This window comes from Crinia signifera, chromosome 2 (genome assembly GCF_055691185.1).
Source record: "Crinia signifera chromosome 2, ASM5569118v1, whole genome shotgun sequence".
NCBI lineage: Eukaryota > Metazoa > Chordata > Amphibia > Anura > Myobatrachidae > Crinia > Crinia signifera.
The window spans coordinates 233,063,088-233,085,787 of record NC_139218.1 but is presented as its reverse complement, the minus strand read 5'-3'; the positions used below and the strand labels follow the sequence as shown (position 1 = coordinate 233,085,787).

The 22,700-nt window shown below is 41.2% G+C and overlaps 1 protein-coding gene across 1 annotated transcript in view; it reads right to left on the bottom strand.

Moving 5' to 3' along the window:
- The window catches only part of LOC146060618 (E3 SUMO-protein ligase RanBP2-like), a 71,492-nt gene that overhangs the window by 24,437 nt on the left and 24,355 nt on the right, over window positions 1-22,700 (bottom strand). Inside the window, exons 11-20 of the mRNA XM_083174017.1 lie at window positions 21,875-22,050; window positions 21,652-21,775; window positions 21,338-21,499; window positions 21,015-21,152; window positions 20,463-20,609; window positions 16,233-16,415; window positions 15,973-16,053; window positions 15,104-15,242; window positions 14,280-14,374; window positions 9,198-13,662 (exon numbers count right to left, since the gene is read on the bottom strand). Of these exons, the coding sequence (XP_083030143.1) occupies window positions 9,198-13,662; window positions 14,280-14,374; window positions 15,104-15,242; window positions 15,973-16,053; window positions 16,233-16,415; window positions 20,463-20,609; window positions 21,015-21,152; window positions 21,338-21,499; window positions 21,652-21,775; window positions 21,875-22,050 (5,710 nt within the window). The remainder of the gene's footprint in view (window positions 1-9,197; window positions 13,663-14,279; window positions 14,375-15,103; window positions 15,243-15,972; window positions 16,054-16,232; window positions 16,416-20,462; window positions 20,610-21,014; window positions 21,153-21,337; window positions 21,500-21,651; window positions 21,776-21,874; window positions 22,051-22,700) is intronic.

Genomic DNA, 22,700 nt, shown 5'->3' with positions numbered 1-22,700 from the left:
AATGTCACCCCATTGTTAACGCCACCCCAAAGCAAGGCGAGCGCAGTGAGCCCGCAAGGGGTGGCGGTACGCGTCCACGGACCTTTTCATACCCCCCCACTATCCACGTCGGCGTGGAGTTGATTTTATAAGGTGTGGCGAGCGCAGCGAGCCACGCGCATACCTGTGAAGTTATGCGCGTCCCCACGCGGGGATCGCTGCGCTTGCCACACTTTATAAAGTCAACTCCACGTTGACGTGGATAGTGGGGGTATGAAAAGGCCAGAGGACGCGTACCGCTGCGCTCGGCCCCCTTCGGGTTGGCATCAATAGTGGGGTGTCGTTAACAATGGGGGGGCATTTCACCAATGAGGGGGGGTATGCAATTACATTTGGGGTTTTGGGGGCTTTTTACATTGGGCACAATGTAAAATTGGGTCTCAGGGACCATTTTACATTGATTCCAATGTAAAAATCGCATCGATCTCATTGCATGCGATGGACGCAATTTTTTTGGTCCCGATGCTTAAGATCAAAATCGCGGGCGCCGTGCTAGGAAACAAGTACCAAAAAAAAAGTTTTCCCCGATCCAAAACAAACAAAAAAAAAATATCTGCAAGGTGCACTAAAACTAGTTTTGCCACCTAGGGTAAATAACCCCTTAATAGGAATAACAGACAATTCGTAGTATACCATATTGGCAAACAAGATCACAACACACACACCAAAGCTAGTACATTTCAGCAGTACACAATTGCTGATACAGCACCCATTCAACCGAAGGACTGATATTTAGCAAGCCAGGTGGTTGTAAACTACTTTGTTCAGACCTATCAGAGATACACAAACACATCATGTCAGCCCTGAAACACAACCAATGCTTAAGATATACAATACCAGAACATCTGGCTGTGTGCACATTTGCTGCATAGGCTGCTGATGTTGGCCATCTCAACAAGACAGACATTTAAATGCCCACCCAGTTGCGATTTCAGGATGTGGAGCCTACTGTGCCCTTACTCAACTTTGGCAATTAAAACCGTATAATAAAATTAATCTAAGGGTTTTATTTATGAAGCAGCGGCTTTTGTAAGCAGCCAATTCACGTTGAGTTGGAAGTGAAATTTGAAAACCGTATTCAGTCAGCATAAAGACCGGCATGCATTACACAGACTGTAGTTTTAAATTCTCACCTCCAATCTGGCAAATAGAGGGACTTAAAAAAGATGCAGATTCATAATAAATCCATAATGCAGTGGCTTACAATCTGGGTGCCTCAGGGGCACTTACACCAGTGCCCCGTGCTGTTGGTCAAGAATCATGTTAGTCTTCTAGTGGCAGGCATTTTTTTGTTGCTGAAAAACTTATCTGCAATTAAATTAGGACACGCCAGGATAATGTGTGGATTAGTCTGATACAGAACACTTGTACAACTTTTGCAGTCTCCTTATGCTTTCTAAATCGTGTTGTGAAGATGTATTTTTTTTTTTTAAATCTCAACATTACTAGAGCTGCAAGGGACCTGGGGGATCAATCATGCAGGCATCGCACACTGTACGGTATATTGAGGATTCATTGGAGGACATCTGTTACTGACCCCAAGGACTCTTTAACTAGGGGTGCCATGAAAACTTATACTCTAGGTATTTACAGTAATTCAAAGAAGTTTGGAAACCACTGCCCTAAGGGAACCATTATCATTTTATAGGTTTCCTTATCAAAATAAAAGCTATCTGGTGTCTGGGTCGACAATGTCTAAATAGATCACCAATGGGCAACACCTGAGCATAGGTCGTCATTTATAGGTCGACACAAGCTTAAAGAGGACATGGACTTTCTATCCAAGTGGGCATAGAGCGAGAATACTGGATAATAGTGTGCCCGAAGTATGGAGAGGGCAGAGACAAAAAAAAAAAAAAAAAAGTGTCGACCATGCCCATGTTGATCTTAAGCTTGTGTGGTAGGTCAACCATTTTCAGGTGTTGACATCCTATACCATAACCCAAATAAAAAGTTTATTGATATAATAAAAGCTAAATTTGAATTTAAACAATATCACCACTATCACACCATGTCAGACATTTTAATTAAAAGGTTTTTATTTAAAAGCAACCCATATATATATTTTTTGGTACACAGCAAAAATAAAGTCTCCTGTCTGCAAACAAATACAGGGTTACATCCGGGATTCAATTATCCGTGATAAATTACAGTCAGTGAAAATGGAGGTAGCCTCAGGCATTACCGAGGCTATCCAGCTGTACTTACTTTTCACCAGATGTTAACAGTGTTGTGGCACCCATTAACTCGCTAGTAAGAAGGTATTTTTTTTCGACCTGTTAGGCCTACTGTGGCTAATGGAATTCTGGCCATATTGTAGTATAGTAATTGAGGCACTGTTAACTTGCCACATAACGCAGTCTAAGGTCCCAGCAAACATGCATGTTAACCATTCCAAATAAGTGTTTCCAGAATAGCTACAGCACTGGTAGGAGTGCCTGCTCAATCAATGGTCAGCATTGCACATTCTGTAGCATCCAAATACCTTCCATTTCTGGGTTTGAAGGTGTTGCACACGTCCAAAAGGCAGCAGGATTAGATTTAAATAGGCTAAAATTAAATCCTATATAACACAAAGACAACTGAAGAGGCCTGCAGTCAAAGTTGAAAAGGATTTTGGGAAATACAATGGAGTAAGGAACACAGACTGAAGAACAAAAGCCCCTATTTCAGTGATGGCTAATCTTGACACATCAGCGGTTGTTGAACTACACATCCCAGCATGCCCTGCAACAGTTTTACTATTTGGCCATGCTAAAACTGAAGCATGGCATGCTTGGATGTGTAGTTCAACAGCTGAAGTGTCAAGGTTAGCCATCACTGCCCTATATTTATCTTAATAGAATGTTGAAATACCAATGCAACATCTCTCTACCCATACTTTGCTTCGTGAGGAAAATATGGTTTAAATATTTGCTAAATTCCATCTTTGAACAAATGGGTACACCAGGTTAGAAAAATGGTTTTTGGGGTTTAAACCAACTCCCCCCCCCCCCCTTGTCTGGACAATGGATCTAGAGGCTACACTTAGTGGTTAGACTATATTTTAATTGAACATAAGTATTTCACAATACACAAAATCAATATAATTACCACATGTAACCTATAAAAGACAATATATGTATATATTAATAAGGCTGATTATTCAATATTAGCAATTTAAATTGATAGCATTACATTTGAGTCCCACATAGAAACCTCAATAAAGTCTCTCAGCGCTATGTTCAACCTCACTTGATGGTATTAATTAGTGTGACCAGATATCCGGACAGTATTCACTCAACTACAGGTATAATGCAAACACGAACCAATTGGTAAGGGTATGTGAGTAAATTCAAACCGCAGGATTGCCGCTAATAACAGGCCAGTCTGTGCAATAAGATGAAGGTTACTCTGTGTTACCGCACAATGACCTCTTGGGAAGTCTGTAACAGTCTGTCAGACTCACCCATGATCAGACAGGGACATCGGTACACAGGTTTCCAATAGTATGTGGTTGTCGTCCGTACGGTTTGCTCACCTGGCACGTGTCAGGAATATGGGGGAGCACCATCAGTGAGATGCCCACCAAATGTCAACGCTGGGAGGGAGCTGACTATGAGGCTTCTTGCAGAGATTAAAAAACGCTCTGTTTCTTTACGCGTTTCTCAGTCAAAGATATTGGATGACACTCAGTGTGAATAATCAGCCTATTAACATGGGTGTGGTATAATACCCCGACAGTCGGGATTCCGACAGTCAGTACTCTGACGTCGGAATCCCGACTGCACAGCGCGGGGAGCGCAATGAAGCCCCTTGCGGGATCGCTGCGCTCGCCACCTATTTTATTCTCCCTCTATGGGGGTCGTGGAACCCCACGAGGGAGCAGTCGGGATTCCGACATCGGAGTACTGACTGTCAGAATCCCGACTGTCGGGGAGCCATCCGGCACCCATTAACATATACACATATTTTCTTTTATAGGTTACATGTGGTAATCTTATTGTGTATTGTGAAATATTTACGCTTAATTCAAATATAATATAACCACTAAGTGCGCTCTATTGATCAATTGTCCAGACAATTGTATATTTTTTTTATTCTATTTGGAGTATCCCAGAATACTTATTGGGAGCAGCAATAAAGTGGAGTTCCTTTTTATTTAATTAATCCCTTTATGTGCCCGATAATTAGCTTTCTTTATTCGGTTTGTTATAATACTATGGAACACCCCTAAGTATAAGAGATGAGATTACCTGAAGGGCACACTAGATGGGCCAAATGGTTCTTATCTGCTGTCAAATTCTATGTTTCTATGTAAACCACATTTAATGCTTTCTAACATTAACAATCCAAAGTCATTAGGCTTTGATATGATTTGAAATCATTCAATAAAACCAATTGAAGATTAAAAAAAATGTAAATATGCAAAAGAACGTTCCAGAGAAATACACAAATACAAAAAATGAGTTAAGCATTAGCACTGAATATGTCACAACATGTTAGTGTTGTCTATCGTTAAGATTGTTAGGGTTAACGTTTTTTTACCCCTGTCCTATGGGATAGTTGGGGGAAAAAAAATCTTGATGCTAGGCAGATTTAGCACCTTTTATCTGCTTCACCTCACAATGGACCTTATTCTGGTACACACACACACACACGGCTGCAAAATCCACCCCCCCTCTGATCCCCCGCATGGCTGCGAATGGATGATTTGCATAATCTAATGATTTCTCCAGCGCTCGCAGATCAGAGACACCTCTAGGATGTCTCTGATCTACGAGCGCCCTGTGCGAGAAACAGGCGGGCATCTCACATCCCCTGACGTCAGCTGCCCGCCACCTGCATCACCATACAATTACAATGGGAACGCCCATGAAACGCTGGTAGTTTCCATGGGCTGTGCCTCCCACCCTGTTAGGGGTGAGCGGGACTGCGAACATGTAGTTTGCGGTGCCCGCTCGCACCCTGTGTCTGCACATGTGCAGAAATGCATCTGCGCAGACACAGAACATCGGTCCCCCTTGCAAACGTGCGGGGAACCAATCACATTAGAATAATCCCCTATATCTTTGTTGTGTGTATGATTTACTGCATTGGTTCAGCTTACTTAGAAGACCACAAGCAATAAGAATGTGGAATAATACCAGGGAATAGGCTTTTCTTTAAGAAGTCATGGTGTTATGCCTGTAGTCAGAACAGATTAAAAAAAAAAAAAAAAAAAAAAAAGTGGTTAATAATAATCCATTGGGTTTAAACCATGTTTTAGTGAAAATGGTTTCAACCAGCCAATCCTGGGGTACACACTCCGCAATGTGGTCTGATCGGACTAACATATCGTGCACTTCTAGTGAGCAGCCACTGCCTGCTTTCGTGGTGATTCATCCTGTCTACTGTGTTCACACATTGTTAGTGCGTACCCCAGTAATACTGAGGAGCTGCTTTACTGCAAACAATAGGGCTTCACCATTCGCCAACAGAAAAAAAAGTTCCTGTGACTAAATGACCATGTACATTTGAGTACATATGTATGCTGGTCACCATGTAATTTTGTTACCATGCGACCACAGAGCGCTGATGTGGGCTGAGTTATGTAAGGAAGATTTCCATGGTACAAGCTAAAACTTTACATATGCTGTACACAAACAAATAATTTCAAAAGACTGGAACTGTAATACATTAAGAACACAACATACAGTATATGTTAATATGTACTTTGATAACTACATCTCATACAATGTATAGGACTGTGTTCCTACCCTTATACTGAACTCTTTAATAGGCTACTAATGAAAAACAAAAAAAGTAAGACTTTATATGAAAATGAAGATGTGTAAGTTAATTAAATTACATGTGCAGGATGGATTTACAAGTAAAAGAAACCATTAATGAATAAAATGAAAACCAAAATGTAGGGTAAACGTAGTAAGACCAAACCGAATATACAAAATATTTAAAAGGAATACTACCATTCTCAGATATATTTCAAGTAATGCATTTTTTTCTCATTCTAATCCCCCCCCCCCCCCCCTTTTTTTTTTTTAAAGGTCTTCCACTATGGAGTGAATACCTAGTCACATGGGGGAGGGGGTGGGTCAGCTGCCTTTCAAAATGGCATGAAAACTCCAACTCTTAGGGGCAATAAATAAATAAAATATAAAAGCCATAAGGTACTTGGCAGTTGAGCATTAACCCAGAAAAAAAACACATGTTCATTTTAGCTATGATGTGTAAGCAGGTGCCAGGTTCCCATGAAAAGCAGTTATTAGTGTAGGACTTGCAGTGAAATGGGGTCCCTTGGCGATGGGCTGCAAGCTTAAATGCATTGATCAATTCATGAACGAAAACCCCATTATTTATTTAATTTATTATTTGAATGTTAAGGTGAGTTAGTTTGTTGTAGTGAGTGCTGGGCCCCCTGTGTTTGTAATTACTAGAGTGTGTGGTCACAGGCCACTGCACCCCATCCTGGGAAGTGGGTGCTGTTTGCACATCATTCTTAGGAATGGAGAGTGTGTTGGTGTGTGGGTGTGTGTGTGTGTGGGGGTGTGTGTGTTTTAGGTAGATATAGATATATCTATCTAGATATATCTATCTATCTATCTAGATATATCTATCTAGATATATCTATCTAGATATATCTATCTAGATATATCTATCTAGATATATCTATCTAGATATATCTATCTAGATATATCTATCTAGATATATCTATCTAGATATATCTATCTAGATATATCTATCTATCTATCTATCTATCTATCTATATCTATCTAGAAGTTTGTGTAAAGGCCTGGCACTCCCCCAGCAGGTAAAGGACCCAGGTGCCCTCAGGATCAGACGAATAGAAATCAAGCGAAGAAGCAAGCAGCGGCACTCTGGGAAATTTTCAAAAACATATATTTTGGCAAAACAGCATACCAACGTTTCGGGGTATAAGTCACCCCTTTGTCAAGGTGTTATTGCACATTCACCTTGACAAAGGGGTGACATACCCCGAAACGTTGGTATGCTGTTTTGCCAACATATATGTTTTTGAAAATTTCCCAGAGTGCCGCTGCTTGCTTCTTCGCTTGAGAATATCTATCTATCTATCTATCTATATATTGCCCTTGCGCCTAGATCTCGCCCTGTACTCAAAAATGTTTGTGCATAAAAAAAATGTCATGGGAGTCCAGAGCTACGGTGTGTAATACCGCAGAGCTTGCGGGTTGAAGCTACCTTTAAATGTTAACTTTCACAATTTGGCTACATGTGCCCAATCCATCTGATGACAGGTTTCGGTACTTGTTTCCTAGCACGGCGCCCAATTTTTTCATCATCTGGCATCTTATGCCATCGCATCACATGCAATGCGATTTTTTATTGTATAAGCACCCTAATGGGTGCTTACAATGTTAAATGTACCCCCACGCCTAGCAACACCAACCCGAAGCATGGCGAGCGCAGCGAGCCCGCGAGGGGAGGCGGTACGCGACCTTTTCATACCACCACTATCCACGTCGGCGTGGAGTTTATTTTAGATAGTGTGGCGAGCACAGCGAGCCCGTAGCGTGGTGAGCGCAGTGAGGGGACGCGTATTACTTTACATGTATTCCACACTTTGGGCTCGGTGGCTCGCCACACTATATAATATCAACTGCACGCCGACGTGGATAGTGGGGGTATGAAAAGGTCGGAGGATGCGTACCGCCGCCCCTCGCGGGCTCGCCTCGCTTCGGGTTGGCGTTGAAAGTGGGGGGGCATTTAACATTGTAAGGACCCATCTGGGAAGTTGTACAATAAAAAAAATTGTATACCATCGCATTGTATGACATACTGTACAATGCCATACAATTTTTTTATTGTACAACAATATGGTATACAATGCGATTGGCGCCGTGCTAGGAAACAAGTACCCAGGTTTCTTTTTTTTTTTTTAGAAGCATTAACTAATCTAAAATGACCTCAAAACAAAACTGCTACTTAAATTGCAAGTTGGTAAAACTGCATGGCCGTTCAGGTACCAGTAATATAAGTGCTACAGACTTTCCCACAGCAACTTCCAAAAACAAGCTACTGCCAAAAAGGCAAAATATAAAGCAAACAAATGCCATATACATCATGCTAATTTAAATTGAATACATTAGTATGGACTGATATGTGAAAGGTGCCCCCTTTCCTATAAACTGCACTTTGATTTATGCATGCATCAGCAACTGCAAAGCTTATGGTGTGTACACACGGTGAGATTCCTTTGCTATGCAATCTTTGCTAACTCTGTACTACTTATATACAATTCATACTATCTACATTTAGATCTGAGCTCAGTACAAATTTGTTTGGAAAATGGGCAAAACCATGTGCACTGCAGGTGGGGCAGAAGTAACCCGTGCAAAGAGTTAAATTTGGGTGGGGTGTGCTGAAACTGAAATTTAAATTGCAGTGTAAAAATAATGCAGACAGTATTTACCCTGCACAGAAACAAAATAACACACAAATCTAACTCTCTCAATACATGTTACATCTGCCCCACCTGCAGTGCACATGGCTTTGCCCATTTTCCAAACAAATTTGTACTGAGCTCAGATCTGAATAAGGCCCTTAATCTGCACTATATAGTCATTGCTGCACTGTCTATTTGGCTTTCAGCTGAACGGGAGCGCGCATCGGCATTGAATCGGGATAGAACGCTTAAAAACATGTTCTAATCAATCGATGTCTGTGATCCCAATTTGATTTTGTAGATTTAGTGCTATGTGGCCTAAGGCAAATACATAACAACATTGCTTTGCCTGCAGTGTCTATTTTTCCTTGAGATACTGACCTCATGGGGCCGCATATTGGTATCACAAGCAAATGAAACACTGAGATTGACTTTTCAAACAATTTTGACTATAAAGTCAAGATTGTTACCCAAAATCTCAACATGTGCAAGCATCTTTAAACAGACTATTCTGATTTAAAGAGCTGATCTAAGATCCAGAAAAAAACTGAAAAAAGTAAAAAAAAAAAAAAATCTGTATTATTTACACCCCCCCCCCCCCCCCTTTTTTTTTTTTTTAAGTGTTTTAGTCCTAAATTATATTGGGGGCAGTATATCTAACTTTTAAAATCTTATATCCACTAAAAGCAAAAAAACAAACAAGACTAATATACCAGCTGTGTGTACAAAGATAATTGTAAAAGGAAAATCTCACCTTTAGCTGCGATATGTTGTGGTGGCGTGGGTGAGTCAGTTGAGGAGGATGTCACCGTGGGATTCTGTACAATGCTTTCATGCGATGGCTCATTCAAATTGCTGGAAGATTTAAAATCTAGCTGTGTTGGGGAAAGTTTTGGATGCGGCTTCTGGTCTATTTCATTAGAAGTTTTTGAAGCTTTGAAGCTGAAACCAAACATTGTTCCTGCTCCTGAAGTTTTTCCAAAGGAGAAGCCTTGTTTCTCTGTGCCAAAGATATTTTTCACTACTTCGGACCCAAATACAAACTTAGGGGGAGACACCAAAGCCTTTGAGGCCTTATCAGAGGGGCTTCCTGTATCAGAGTCTGCATCTGAAACAGAGCTTGTAACCGTAGGGTCATCTGTTCTTTCTTTTGTGGTTTCCTCCAATATGGCCACAGCAGCCTTTCCACAGGGTGAAGGTTTAGGAGTCGTGTTACGTGAAGAAACCGGAGTGAGCAAACAGTCTTTATTTTGTGTAACTTGTGCTTCTTCAAAAACATCTCTGAAGAGGTCTGCAACTTCCTGAAGTTTAAACCGCACCGCAAAGCATTCTACATTTCCATCACCTTCTGCAAAATCACACGCAGTCCATACCCATGCCCTTTCAGCTCCCTTCATGGGCTCTAGATGGATATCAGGTGTAATACGGTGATTAGCACAGAGTTTTAAAACTTGATCTCGCCTCATCACTACACGAGCAGATTTCTGGTCGTAGCTCTGCAAGATCTTTAGGTCTCCTATTCCCCTCTCTTTCCACTGATTATTATCTTTATCAAACCTATAAAGCTTTGCTCTGTTGCAGAAGAGGGTTTGCTCATTTTCCTCCCCACTGCTGACTTCAACTAAATCAGGCAAAGGCACCACAGGTTCAAAGTACTGACCGTCCCGTTCTTCCTCCTGTGTCACATCAGACTCCTCATCAGTACCCACAGACACTCTGCTCTGATTTAATTTGGTTGGAGACTTTGCCGGACTTGGCCCTGGCTGAAAACTGAAATTAAAACCAGTGGTAGATTCTCCAAATCTAAATAGACTACTTTTATCTGGGCTGCTGCTAAGAGGAGAGGCATAAACAGAGTCATCTAAGCTTCTTTCAAGGGCCCCTTCCCTCAGGTCATATGTATCCCACTCGTAAGTTTGCTCTGTGCAGTCAGGTACTTTCTTTGTGAGATCTACAGAGCTACTTATTTTTGCATCCTCCTCTCCAGGCTTAGGCTGGTCTGTTAAAAAGGTTTTCAGATCTTTAAGACCACTCTTCATTTCCTCTGCTTTCTTTATCAATTGAGCAGTTCTTCCAGTATCTACAAGTTTATGTGGAGTTTGCAGCGGTATATCTAAAAGGAGACGCTGGCATTCGTCAAATTTGTGTTTGAATTCCTCTGCTTGTTCAGATGTTTTAAACTTTGCTGCCAACTGCTCTAATTTTGCATCCCCATCAGAGAAGTCATTAGCCATCCACATCCAGGCCCGGTCAGAGTCAGACAAAGGCTTCAGATTCATGGTGGTTGTAATCCAGTGGTTTGCGCACACTTTAAACACCTGTTCTCGCCGCATAAGCACTCTAAGTTTTCCATTGACTTCATTTTTAAGAATTTTGAGCGTGCCAACACCACGTTCTTTCCACTGGCTGATTTCGGTGTCAAACCGGAATAATTTCACTCTCTGTGAGTAAAGTACCTTCTCATCTTCTTCCCCCGTTACTAGCTCCACTTTGTCAGGAAGCTGTACGATGGGCTCAAAGTGGATGTCGTCCCGATCCTCTGTTCTGTACAGCTCTTCACTGCCCTCCCGCTCGGTTGAAGTAATTATTCGCTCTCCTTTTTCATTCCTGGAAACAAATAGTTTTTCTCCAGCACGGCAAAACCCTTTAAAATTAGGGTCCGTTTTACAAAATGCAAAGCTGTCTGAGGTTTTGGCAAGTTCAGAAAAAGAAAAGCCATTTGCTGACTGACCTAGTGTTATCTCATCACTTGATTTTTGCTTGCTGTCTTCAGATTTTACTCCAGGTTTAGCTGCTACAACTGCCACCTCTTTGCCATCTCCCACAGTACTCTGCGTAACAGTAGGTGTTTCTTTACCTGGCTCCTCTTTCTTATCCACTTCTGTAATGCCAAACTTAAAAGAGCCAGCATTGAAAGGCATTGTAGAGCTGAACCCTCCTGTCAGTTTGGTTTCTTCACTAGTACTTGGGGCTTTGAAGGAGAAGGATGACTTTTCATCAGTTGTGCCGAACTTAAAATCTTTTGAAGTGAAATTACATTTAAACCCTGTAGATGGTGGTCCAAACGGCTCAGAAGAACTCGCTTTAAGACCAAATGTAAAGGCTGGTTTTGTCTCCGTTGTAGTAAGGCTGCTTTTCGCATTTGGGTTAGCAGCCTGACAGGCAACACAAGCTGCTGCAGTGCTTTCATTTCTAACGCAACATATACTGCAATCCCATTGCCCTTCCTTTCGTGAAAACATGGTTTCCAAGCTACCATTTTGTGTTTTGTTAAAACTGAAACCAGATGGTTGAACTGCAACATTGCTCGTTTTTGGCAGCTTGGGGCTTTCACATGAGACACATTTTGAAACTTCGGCTCCATTCCTCACCATACAGGTATTGCAATCCCACTGCCCTTCCTTCTTTGCAAACAGGCCCATAAAGTCCTTTTGTGAACTGCTTTCAGGAGCAACAAACTTGAAAGACGAAGCAGAGGGAGCGGTGGTCTGCAACTCGTTAGATTTATTTGGAGTTTGACATGCAATACATTTTACTGCAGAGGGCTCATTCCGTACCAAACAACTTTCACAATCCCACTGTCCAGTTTTTTTCAAATAGGCGGAGCCAAATGTGCTTCCCTGTGTATCGGCGGCATTTACCAAACCAGTTTTTGGAGTAGGTTTGATCTCATTTGAAGGTCGACAGGCAATGCATTGCTTCTCTGCAGCATCATTCACTGTGGAACACTTACTACAAATCCACTGTTCCTTGCTCTTTTTAAGTTGCTCACCAGATGAAGGTTTGCTAGTTATAGCGTCCTTGCTAAATGTGAAAGCAGATGCAGGCATCATGGGTTTAGTGTCATTTGTAGGAGCGCTCTTTCTTAAACTGCTATTTGGATTAGGTGTTTGACAACATACACAAGCAGCAGAGGTCTCTGCATTCTTTACAAGACATGCCTGACACTGCCATTCTCCTTGCTTCAGGCCAAACTGTGAGCCAAAAGAAACAGCTGGTGTGCTTTTGGGCTGAGTCTTTATGGTTTCTTTATGAGGTTTCAAAGGAGCAGCTTGGCTATCTGTAGCTTGCAGAAGCTTTTGCGCCTCTTCAAACTTTGTTTTGAAAAGCAGGGCCTCCTCTGTAGTCTTGAAGCGAATCGCAAACTGCTCTGGCTTTGGCATTTCATCGGCATAGTCACTGGCGGACCAAACATAGGATTTGTCAGATCCAGCAAGGGGTTTTAGCTTCATATCTGTATTAATTAAATGGTTTGCACAAATCTTCAGAACTTGCTCTCTCCTCATCAGCAAACGTATTTTGCCAGAAACACGGTGCTTTAAGATTTTTACATTTCCTAGACCCCTTTCTTTCCATTCTTTAGTGTCTACATCAAAACGGAAAAGTTTTGCTCTGTTGCAGAACATCTCTTCCTCCTCCTCTTCTCCCGTTTTCACCTCAATTTTTTCTGGTAATGGTACTACCGGTTCAAAATGTGGCCCATCCTCTTCAACAAAAGACTCACTGCTTTGATTGTGCACTTTTGTCTCTGGAACAAAGGCTGGGGGCACAAACGTTGCCTTCCCGGAGTTTTGGAAATTAAATGCATTGTCAGTCTGCCCATAGATCGCATTATTATCTTGAGCCTGATTTGTGCCTTCACCGAAATTGCTCAAAAAACATTTATCACCAAATCTGAACATGTTCCTTGAATCAGTGGCACTTTCCAAAGTGGATGCTTTTTTCCCTGGCTCATGAGCAGGCTTATCAGATGTCAGCAGACGCAAGAGGCATTCACTACCAGCACTTGGCGGTGCTCCACTCTGACTAGAGGAAAATGTGAAGTCCCCATCATTTGATTTGAAGTTGGAGTTAAATTTAAAGGTAGATCCTGGGGTAGATTGCATTGGAGCAGTAAATGGAGAGGGTTTTGGTCCTTCATTTTGTTCAACCATCACAAAGTTATTTTTCCCAAACTCTACTTTTGACCCTTCTGGTCTGGCCGGTTGAGGTCCTAAAGCAGCTTTAGTAAAATAGCCTGGCTCAGGCAGTGCTGGGTTTGCAGTGTTTTGAGGTAAGGTGTAGTTATAATATTCATCAGTTTGAGGAGACAAAATATTAGTTGCAGGAGACTCAAAACGCAAGGCAGGTGGACAAATGGCAGTGTTTTGGACTGGTGGCGTATGCATAGGGTACATATGCTGCTGAGTTGTCATTCTGTTCACTGGATATACAGGAGTCTAATGGAGAAACCAAAGATTATAAATTATTAAATGGTAAATCAATTAAACATGAAAGCAAGAGCAGGATATTCCCCGATCTACCCTTCAATCGTTTACTGGATTTTTTTGACATTTACAATAAAAAGATTATGAAGGAAAACCTTTTCTAACATACTGCAGTTCTGCCATGTGAAGGAGTCATGGGCTGATGAGCTGTGTATGTGCCAATTGCTTTGACATGGCAGGAAAATCTATTTAGTCTTTTAAAAGAATGGTTTGGGACAGTGATACATAAAAGGCGGCCTACCAAGCCTTCCCCTGCAGCAATCAGCGTGTTCCTGATTTGGGTTACATTTAATGATCATCAAGTAGGACACACTTACAAAATGCCTGCTGACTACCAACAAGTGTCCCCGATTAATTGTATTCAGTTTAACGGTAACACACTGCCCTTTTTAAAGGACTATGGTCAAACCATGAGTCCACTTTAATGTAGCCAGTGTTTGGTTTAAGGGAAAGTTATTTGTAAAGCACTACATGTCAATAAGAAGCCAATAGAGAAAAAAGGAAATCTATGTTCTATCAGTGCCCATTTCCTTGTGCTATTCAAAACACAAGAATAAAGAACTACAAACCTTTGTTGGAGTAACATTTGTCACTGGCCTAAGAAGCTGCTGTGGATTGTACGCCGGTGACTGCGCATAGTAACCAGGATGTGCTGTTGTAGACACTGAAAAACAAACATTTTCTTTCATAGGTATTACTTGGCACAACAGCAACATAGCAGTGGAAGTCATTTAACTGCCCTATCTTGTAGCCATAGTAAAAAAAAAGTTTACTTTATTAAAAATGCCAACACTTTAAAAATCAGAAGAATCCTCCTCTTGAAAATGGAAGGCCCCACGTTGAAATGGTGCATTAGCTCAAAGATCAACCACCTATGCTTAAAAAATTAAGCAATCCAAATATATTTGAGAAACTACACCATCTTAACTTAAATAAACTCAGGGAACTCTTATTCGAAAGAAGGAGATCAATGTGCCTCTTTACAATGTACAGATTAAGTAGTGCAGATATGATGGGAACTCTGATGCACATATTCCACTGTGGCATCAACACAGGGAGGTCCTAATAGGAACCAGCTGTGTCCTACTTTTACAACTGCTATGCCTAGCTTGGCTGCAAAATAATTTCTATACCCACAGGGGCACCAATGCTTTACAACTTGATTGATGGGATTCTGCAGGTTCCCGTGACTGCAGACATCAAAATTGGTGACTTTAGGTGCATTTTGTATAGTACATAAACGTGACCATAGTATAGAAAATGACAGACATTGAATATAAGAAAATAGCGGGCAAGAGACATCTAAAAATTCTTATAAAAATCATTTAACATACACAATAGCATTGATTACCAGATAAATGGTCAAAAATATAATTAGGCACAGCATGCGCACCTGTCAGTGGAACATCATAATAACTCTGGGCTAAATGGTATCCATCTGTTGCTGTATCAGAACTGAATCCTTCAGCAGCCCAACGCTGTGATGACACATTACTGGCAGATCCATTCATTCTCAGCTCTTGCACTTCTTTCTGTAAAATAAGAAACTTGCACGTTACATACATTCTTTGTCTGCAGACAATTTTGGATGGTCTAGCCTTGTGCAATGCTTCACGATGAGACACTGCACACAAAAATGTTGGTGGTCACCATTCACTTTCTAATGAATAGTGTATATTCTTTTGTGTGTACAAGTACTTGTTTGAGCAGCCAGGAAAAGCAGATACCTGTACCACAGATTGCCTGGGTGTGTTCCATAAACATGGTTACAGCAGATGGGAAAAAGTGTATTAGGTGTATTTATTTTTAGAACATTAAAAAATAAAAAAAAGTAAGTTGTTGACTGATTATTGCACCGATGCCCCCTCAATGAAGGTACAAATATCAAAACTAGACGCATATATGGAGTATAAACACTCCATTTTTTTTTTCAATCACCAAAGACATTGTGAAGGAGTCACAAACCTACCAAACAAGTCAAACCTTGAGTGGAAAAATCAAGCAGCCCGACTCACAAAGTTAAGGTGGCCATACACCTACAGATCAATTTTCAGATTGGGCTGGTTGGAACAAAATCCTGGTAATGGATGAGAGCAAATGACAGTTGACTATTTGCTTTGAAATGCTGGAAAACTACAAAACTGTAATTCAGATATTACCAGGTTTTTGTTCCAACCAGCCCAATCTGACAATCGATCTGTAGATGTATGGCCAGCTTAACCCAATAACCAACACATAATTTACCTTTTACTATCCACATACCTTCAAGGCTTCGACTTGCTGAACAAGTTGCTCAATTAATAATTTCTGATCTTCAGCCCACGGTGGTGGAGTCTTTGAATACTAAAAAAAAAAAAAAAAAAATTAGAAGGTTACTTAACCAACCTACTCCACAGGAGAATTCAGGTTAATTCCACTCATATTAAAATTAATATGTGTGTCTGAGATTGCCCAGATATGGCTCTATTATTTAAAGTTAAAAACTAGAACATTAGTGCAGTCTTCACTACAAAATGGAGTACCTTTTGTGTTTTGCCAGGCGATATGGAGAACTTTGACGGAGAAGGTGTAGAGTGCTTTATAGCAGAAGAGGACATGAAGGATTGTGCATCTCTGACATGTGGGCTATGGTCTTCACGAACTTCACCAAGACTTTGCCTTACATCATCCAGCATCTCTTCAACAGACTCAACAGGAACAGGCAGCTGCAAAAGGAATAGTTATATGATGACTAAAATATTGAGAAAATAAATAAATAAAGACAGCAGCCAAACAACTAAATAATGCAGACAGTGATGCATGCAGGGCCCATATGTACTAATCTCCCCCAAATGTTGCATAAAGATCTGATGTCCCCTCCAGGTTTTTAAAATGAAATGAATTGCCTTTTTGATTTTATCCATACCCATCTATACACGAACGTACATATTTTTCTTGCTTGGCAAAGCATGATATTTATAAGTGACTGCACAATACTGCTGTGGCATAAAATATAGAAGCTAAAGTGAAGCTGTTAATTAAGAAAAAAACACTAAATATAAAAAGGTAAAAGTCTTAAATTCATTAAAATTAAACTAAGCTTGAAGGTGCCCATACACGGTACAATTATTGTATACAATATCGCATCTCAGTTTTGCGATGAGATGAGATCTAGTACAAAAAGTATGCACTGCACATATTTTTTTGTACTAGATCTCATCGCAAAACCGAGATGCGATATTGTATACAATAATTGTAACGTGTATGGGCACCTTTAGACTAAATTAAAATCGGTCTGCCATATTGGAAAAGCTTAAGGCCCATACACACTTGAAGATTTTAATTTCAAAAGACTTTGCCAAAATCTTTGATAGATAAATCTTTCACCAAAGTAGTGCGTACACACTGGACTATTTTCCTCAAAGAGCAAGAGATTTTCAGGAGGCGAAAGACTTTGCTGAAAATCTTTCATAGATAAGGCTATTTACATAATGGGCAGGGTTTGAATTCCAAGGGTGGGAGCAGGGGCCATTTTAATCAGTGCATTCCTGTTCTTGGTGCCTGATTCAGAACTGATTGCTGGGCTGCGTATATTCGGAGCCCAGCAATCAGGTAAACTCCACCCCGCGCCGCCCGGGTGATAGTGACAAATTGTCGGGTGACGGCAGCGTAAGGGTGGCGGTGATGGTGACGTATAGTGGGTAACAGCAGCGTGAGGGTGATGGGCAGTGGGTGATAGTGATGGATTGTGGGTGACGGCAGCGTAAGGGTGGCCGGTGATGGTGACGTATAGTGGGTGACAGCAGCGTGAGAGTGATGGGCAGTGGGTGATAGTGACGGGTAGTAGGTGAAAGCTGTTTATGTACGCAGTGTCACCTGGCGGTCCCGCAGTTGTAGAGTTGTACTGGCTCGGGGGGCACATGCCATCCTGCCACAGTCCGCCACTGGAACTTGGGCCCCTAGCATCAAGACGACCCAGAATATATGCATTGCTGGCCTGTGCCAGCAATGTATATATTACTAGCTAATACGTAATCATTGGTGCCCAGTGGTACCAATAATATATACATTGCTGGTCTGTGCCAGCAATGTATATATTACTGGCTTATTAATAACATTGGTGCCCAGTGGTGCCAGTAATATATACATTGCTGGCATGTGCCAGCAATGTATATATTACTGCATTATAAATATCATTGGTGGCCAGTGGTGCCAGGAATATATACATTGCTGGCATGTGCCAGCAATGTATATATTACTGCCTTTAATCATTGGTGGTCAGCGGCTGCGTGTGCATACATAATGATACACGCACTGTGCGGAGCAGGGGGAAGATGCGGCCAGTGAGCCGGGGGCGGGGCATTCGGACGGGGGCGGGGCGCTCCGGCGTGCGTGTAGCCAGGAGGGGAGAGAAGTCTCTGTGCTGTAGGACAGGTCTGCAGCGTGTGCCGTCACTGCCGTGTGAGCCGGTCAGCGTGGGAGCGAGGAGGGGTGAGTATAAGCAGGGGGAGGGAGCGGGCGGTCAGCTGGGCTGAAAGTCTGATCTTTCAGCCCGGCTGCCGTACACATTTAGCGATGATGGCTAAAAAAACCAGCCATCATCGCTAGATGTGCTGGTAAAACCAGCAGACTGCCCACCTCGGTAGCGATGATGCGGGAGCGCGCATCATCGCTAGTCGGGGATCTCTGGCCCATACACACTAGGCAATATTGAGCTGAAAATCGGCCAAAACACCCGTTTTGACCGATTTTCAGCTCAAAATCGTCAAATGTGTATGGGCCTTTAGTGTCTGGTTCGGAGAAATTAGATTTTCAAGTACAGGTTGAGTATCCCGTATCCAAAATGCTCGGGACCAGGAGAATTTTGGATAACGGATTATTTTAATATTTCAAGGATGTATTTTGAAGTATCTTGCATTTATTCTGTATAAACACATCAAGCACATGAAATGCATACAAATATATTTTATTTGTTCAAAAAACAAGGTTTCAAAACATGAAACAAAATTTGTGTACTTTTTCAGATATTGAATTTGAATGCCAAGCAATAATTTTCTTGTACATATATAGTACCAGTTACATATCATGTCCTCAGTAGTGCTGATACAGATGTCCCCAGTGAGTTTTTAGCAAAAAAATTTTTTTTTTTTTTACTTTCTGGAATGTATAGTTTTCGGAATAATTCGGATAACGGATATTCTGATACGGGATACTCAACCTGTATCCCAAAATATTCATCATGATTGGTATCTCTATATGGTCCCTTGTTGAAGGTTTACTCATCAAGGTGAGATATAAACATGGAAAAGATGAATGAAGGTATATGGACAATAACTTACTCAAGGGGGGTAAATTTAATAAAGTATAAGTATTTAGAAGATTATGCCTATAAAAAAAACAAATCAGATTCTAGATATTATCCTCTTGAAGGAGATTGATAAATGATAAGTAGAAGCCGATTGTTTGCTATGTGCAAAACCACTCACTTTAGTATTTAGTCTTTTGGCAGTACAATCAAAGCTAGAAGTCTAAGAAGCTAAATAAACGTACTACTACTACTTAAGAGATTTTGCTGCCAAGAGGATAATTATAACCCCTCAGGATTTTGGAATAGCCACCATAACTGTCCTTACAATATGAAATAAAAATAATCAAATTCACTCACACAAAGTACATTGATGGAGATTTAATAAGCCAGCATGAGTGATAAAGCGAAGATAAAGTACAAACCAATCAGTAACCCCAATCCTAACTGTAATATTATAGGCGGTGTTTGACTCATGACCACAAACAAAAAGTATAATCCAGCTGGATGGGTTTGTGGTATGCGGGATGGGGAAAGTGCTTTTTACCTTCTGAGAATACATTTACTAACTGCTCCAACTGTCTGCAGATTGCATTATTATTGGGCTGAGTATCACACACCAAACAGAACAGAAAAAAAAAGTCTCTCACTTAAACAGCTACATTTTAAAGAAAACCTTAAGCCCCATAGACAGCAGAATTTTTTTTACAAAAAGATATCGCTCATTTTGGCCTAAAATATATTTATTTTTAAAACCACTTAGTGTGTGTGCTCAACATAGCCAACGCTGCCCCAGCTAGTGTACAGGTGTTGGGAGAGCTGGATCGCTCGGTGATCCTGCACTTTGTGCAGTTACAGACAGTGTGACTGACCTGGACGTATTTCTTTACAGGGTGCCGCTAGATTCAAGCTGCCAGCAGTGAAATCTCCAGTAGCAGTGGAAAGGCAGGGAGCTGGCAGTGTGATTGCTACTACATACTGTGGGCATGTCTCAGAGCTTGTGGTAGTGAAGTTATGACTTGCCCCCCACCATTCTGCTGGATCTGGAGAGTGGTTTCTAAGCTCCCTAAGGGGCAGATTTATTAAGCTTGGAGAAGAGATAAACTGGAGATAAAGTGGAGAAAAGGTAAAAGGAGATAAAGCACCAGCCAATCAACTCCCAACTGTCTTTTTCAAACACAGCTGATTGGCTGTGCTTTATCTCCTTTTACCTTTTCTCCACTTTATCTCCAGTTTATCTCTTCTCCAAGCTTAATAAATCTGCCCCTCAATCATGTAGTCATCAGGGACAATTCATTACTTGCATATGAAATTCCTAGGTTCGTTTTTGTTATGTTGGTTGCAATCTACTTGTGGATACCCAGAGATCTACCTTTTGGCCAGGTCTGGTTTAGGATGTTAAAAACGCAAAAAAAAAAAAAATCAATCAAAAGGTGAAATTTTAATTTTTTACCATAAATCATGTTACCTTTTCTGACAATGAAGGATCTGCTGAGACTTCGTCAAGAATCTTAACCAAATAAGATTTACATTTTTGCATACAGATTTGAAACTCTTCTTGCTCTTCGGAGGATAGAATATCGTTCTCAATATCCTCTCCTTTTTGCCGGTATACCTATAGACAGACACAAAAGTCATAAACCCTTCTTAACATTTTAAAACTGCATGCATTCTTGGGAGAAGGGTACCTTGTGCTGAAGAGAAAATAACTCTGTTTAGGCTGGGTTTGGACCTTGTAGCCCTTCCCCCAACAATGAAGAATCTGCAGTAGTAGGGTGCAGCATTTTACGAAAATAAAGATAGATGGAGGAAGAAAGATGTTGGGATGTCTTGCTCTCCCAGACACACTTCTATACCTTGCATGCCATGGTTCTGACCACCAGCTGTTTCTGACTATAGCCAGGCAGTGGGATTTTAAAACGTTGTCAATGCACAATGACAAGCTACAGTGGTGCACAATGTGCAATTAACAACTGCTATGTGAACAAATAATTAACTATAGTACAGCAACTATACACACCACAGCAAGACTCCAATAGGACGCAACACTCTTAATGGCTTCTAAAGCTAGAATGGCATCATCTGTTTTTCCATCAATCAGATCCATCTTTGCAAATGCAATACCAGCCTCATCTTCCAAATCTCTTACTTCAGATAACTAGCGAAAAAAAAAGAAAAAAAGCATGTCAACACGTAACTGAATCATTTAATATTACACATACTTTTCCCCCTTCATGGAAATTGGGTGCCACCGAGCCTGCAAGGAGCTTTTCTTGTCAACATAATAAATTTTTCAAAACAGTAAACAAAATCTGTTTAACAAGAATGTCTCAATGGGAGTACCTTAATATCTTTGCTATGAAAATGTTTGAACAGAGGATCCACTGGTTCAGGGATGCTCCTCTTCTGTTTGACCAGGTCCAAAAGCGGCAGCACTTTCTTCCAGTAATGAATGCAGCGGACCATGTAATCCCTTTGGTCGTAAAAGGAATTCAGGCTGTTACCCTGACGTGACAAGCAAATGTAAAAAATAAATAAATTATACAACCCATTAATTAATTCATTAATATCAATAAGTTGATGAAGATATACATTGACTCCAACATGTACTGAGCACTAATGGCAGCATTACAATTATGGGGAGACCTTAAACTTACTATATTAAAAAGACTTCTTGCCCAGTGTATGAGGAGGGCAGGTTGCAGACCATGCTTTTCCAACGCCCGCAGGGTGTTAAGTTCATGCTGGATAACAAGACGAAGCTTTGCCGAAGTACCAGACCTAGAAGTAAAAACACAAGCACATAGTAGGTTTGAGCCACTTAAGTATAAAGCAATTTTTAATATACAGCATCAGTACATGAAGTAGATTGTTACTTACTGAGCTGTCTTATGAATAAGGCTGTAGACTGATTCCCACCATGAACCCTGCTTGTCTGTAAATAGCTGCTTGCAGATTGGCAGAGGTAAACAACGTGGCCGATGGTGATCATTTGATGTATTATAATTACCTTGAAGTTGGAGATGACTTGTGTACACAACTGCTAGCAAAAACACCTGCAACAAAGAAATATTGTAAAAATATGGTCACTTAATTGGTTTGATTGGTTTAAGGGGAGTAAACCAAAATCAGAAAAGCAATTATTTCGTCTGTGGGGAATGCTGGAAGATTTCTCATGCCCAACTGAGCAATACTTGTTGCACAGTAGCCACCATACACCGTGCAATTCTTGTCCTTGTCAGCCAATACCTTTTTATACCCCCACTGTCCACGTCAGTGTGGAGTTGATTTTAGATAGTGTGGCAAGCGCAGCGAGCCCTGCCAAGTGGACGCGTATTACTTTTACATGTATTGTGCGTCCCCTCGCAGGGCTCGCTATGCTCGCCGCGCTAAAATCAACTCCACGCTGACGTGGATAGTGGGGTTATGAAAAGGTCGGAGGACGAGTACCGCTGCGCTTGCCACGGTTTGGGTTGGCGTTGATCCAGGGGGTGGCGTTGACAATGGGGGGGCATTTAACATTGTAAGGACCCATCAGAGTGGTTGTACAATAAAAAATCGTATACAATCGCATTGTATGCCATACGATGCGATATTTTATTGTACAATATCGCATTGCATCACATTGTATACCATATTTAGTCTTATGGTATAGATGCGATGGGCGCCGTGCTAGGAAACAAGTACCCAATTTATTTGTATCTTC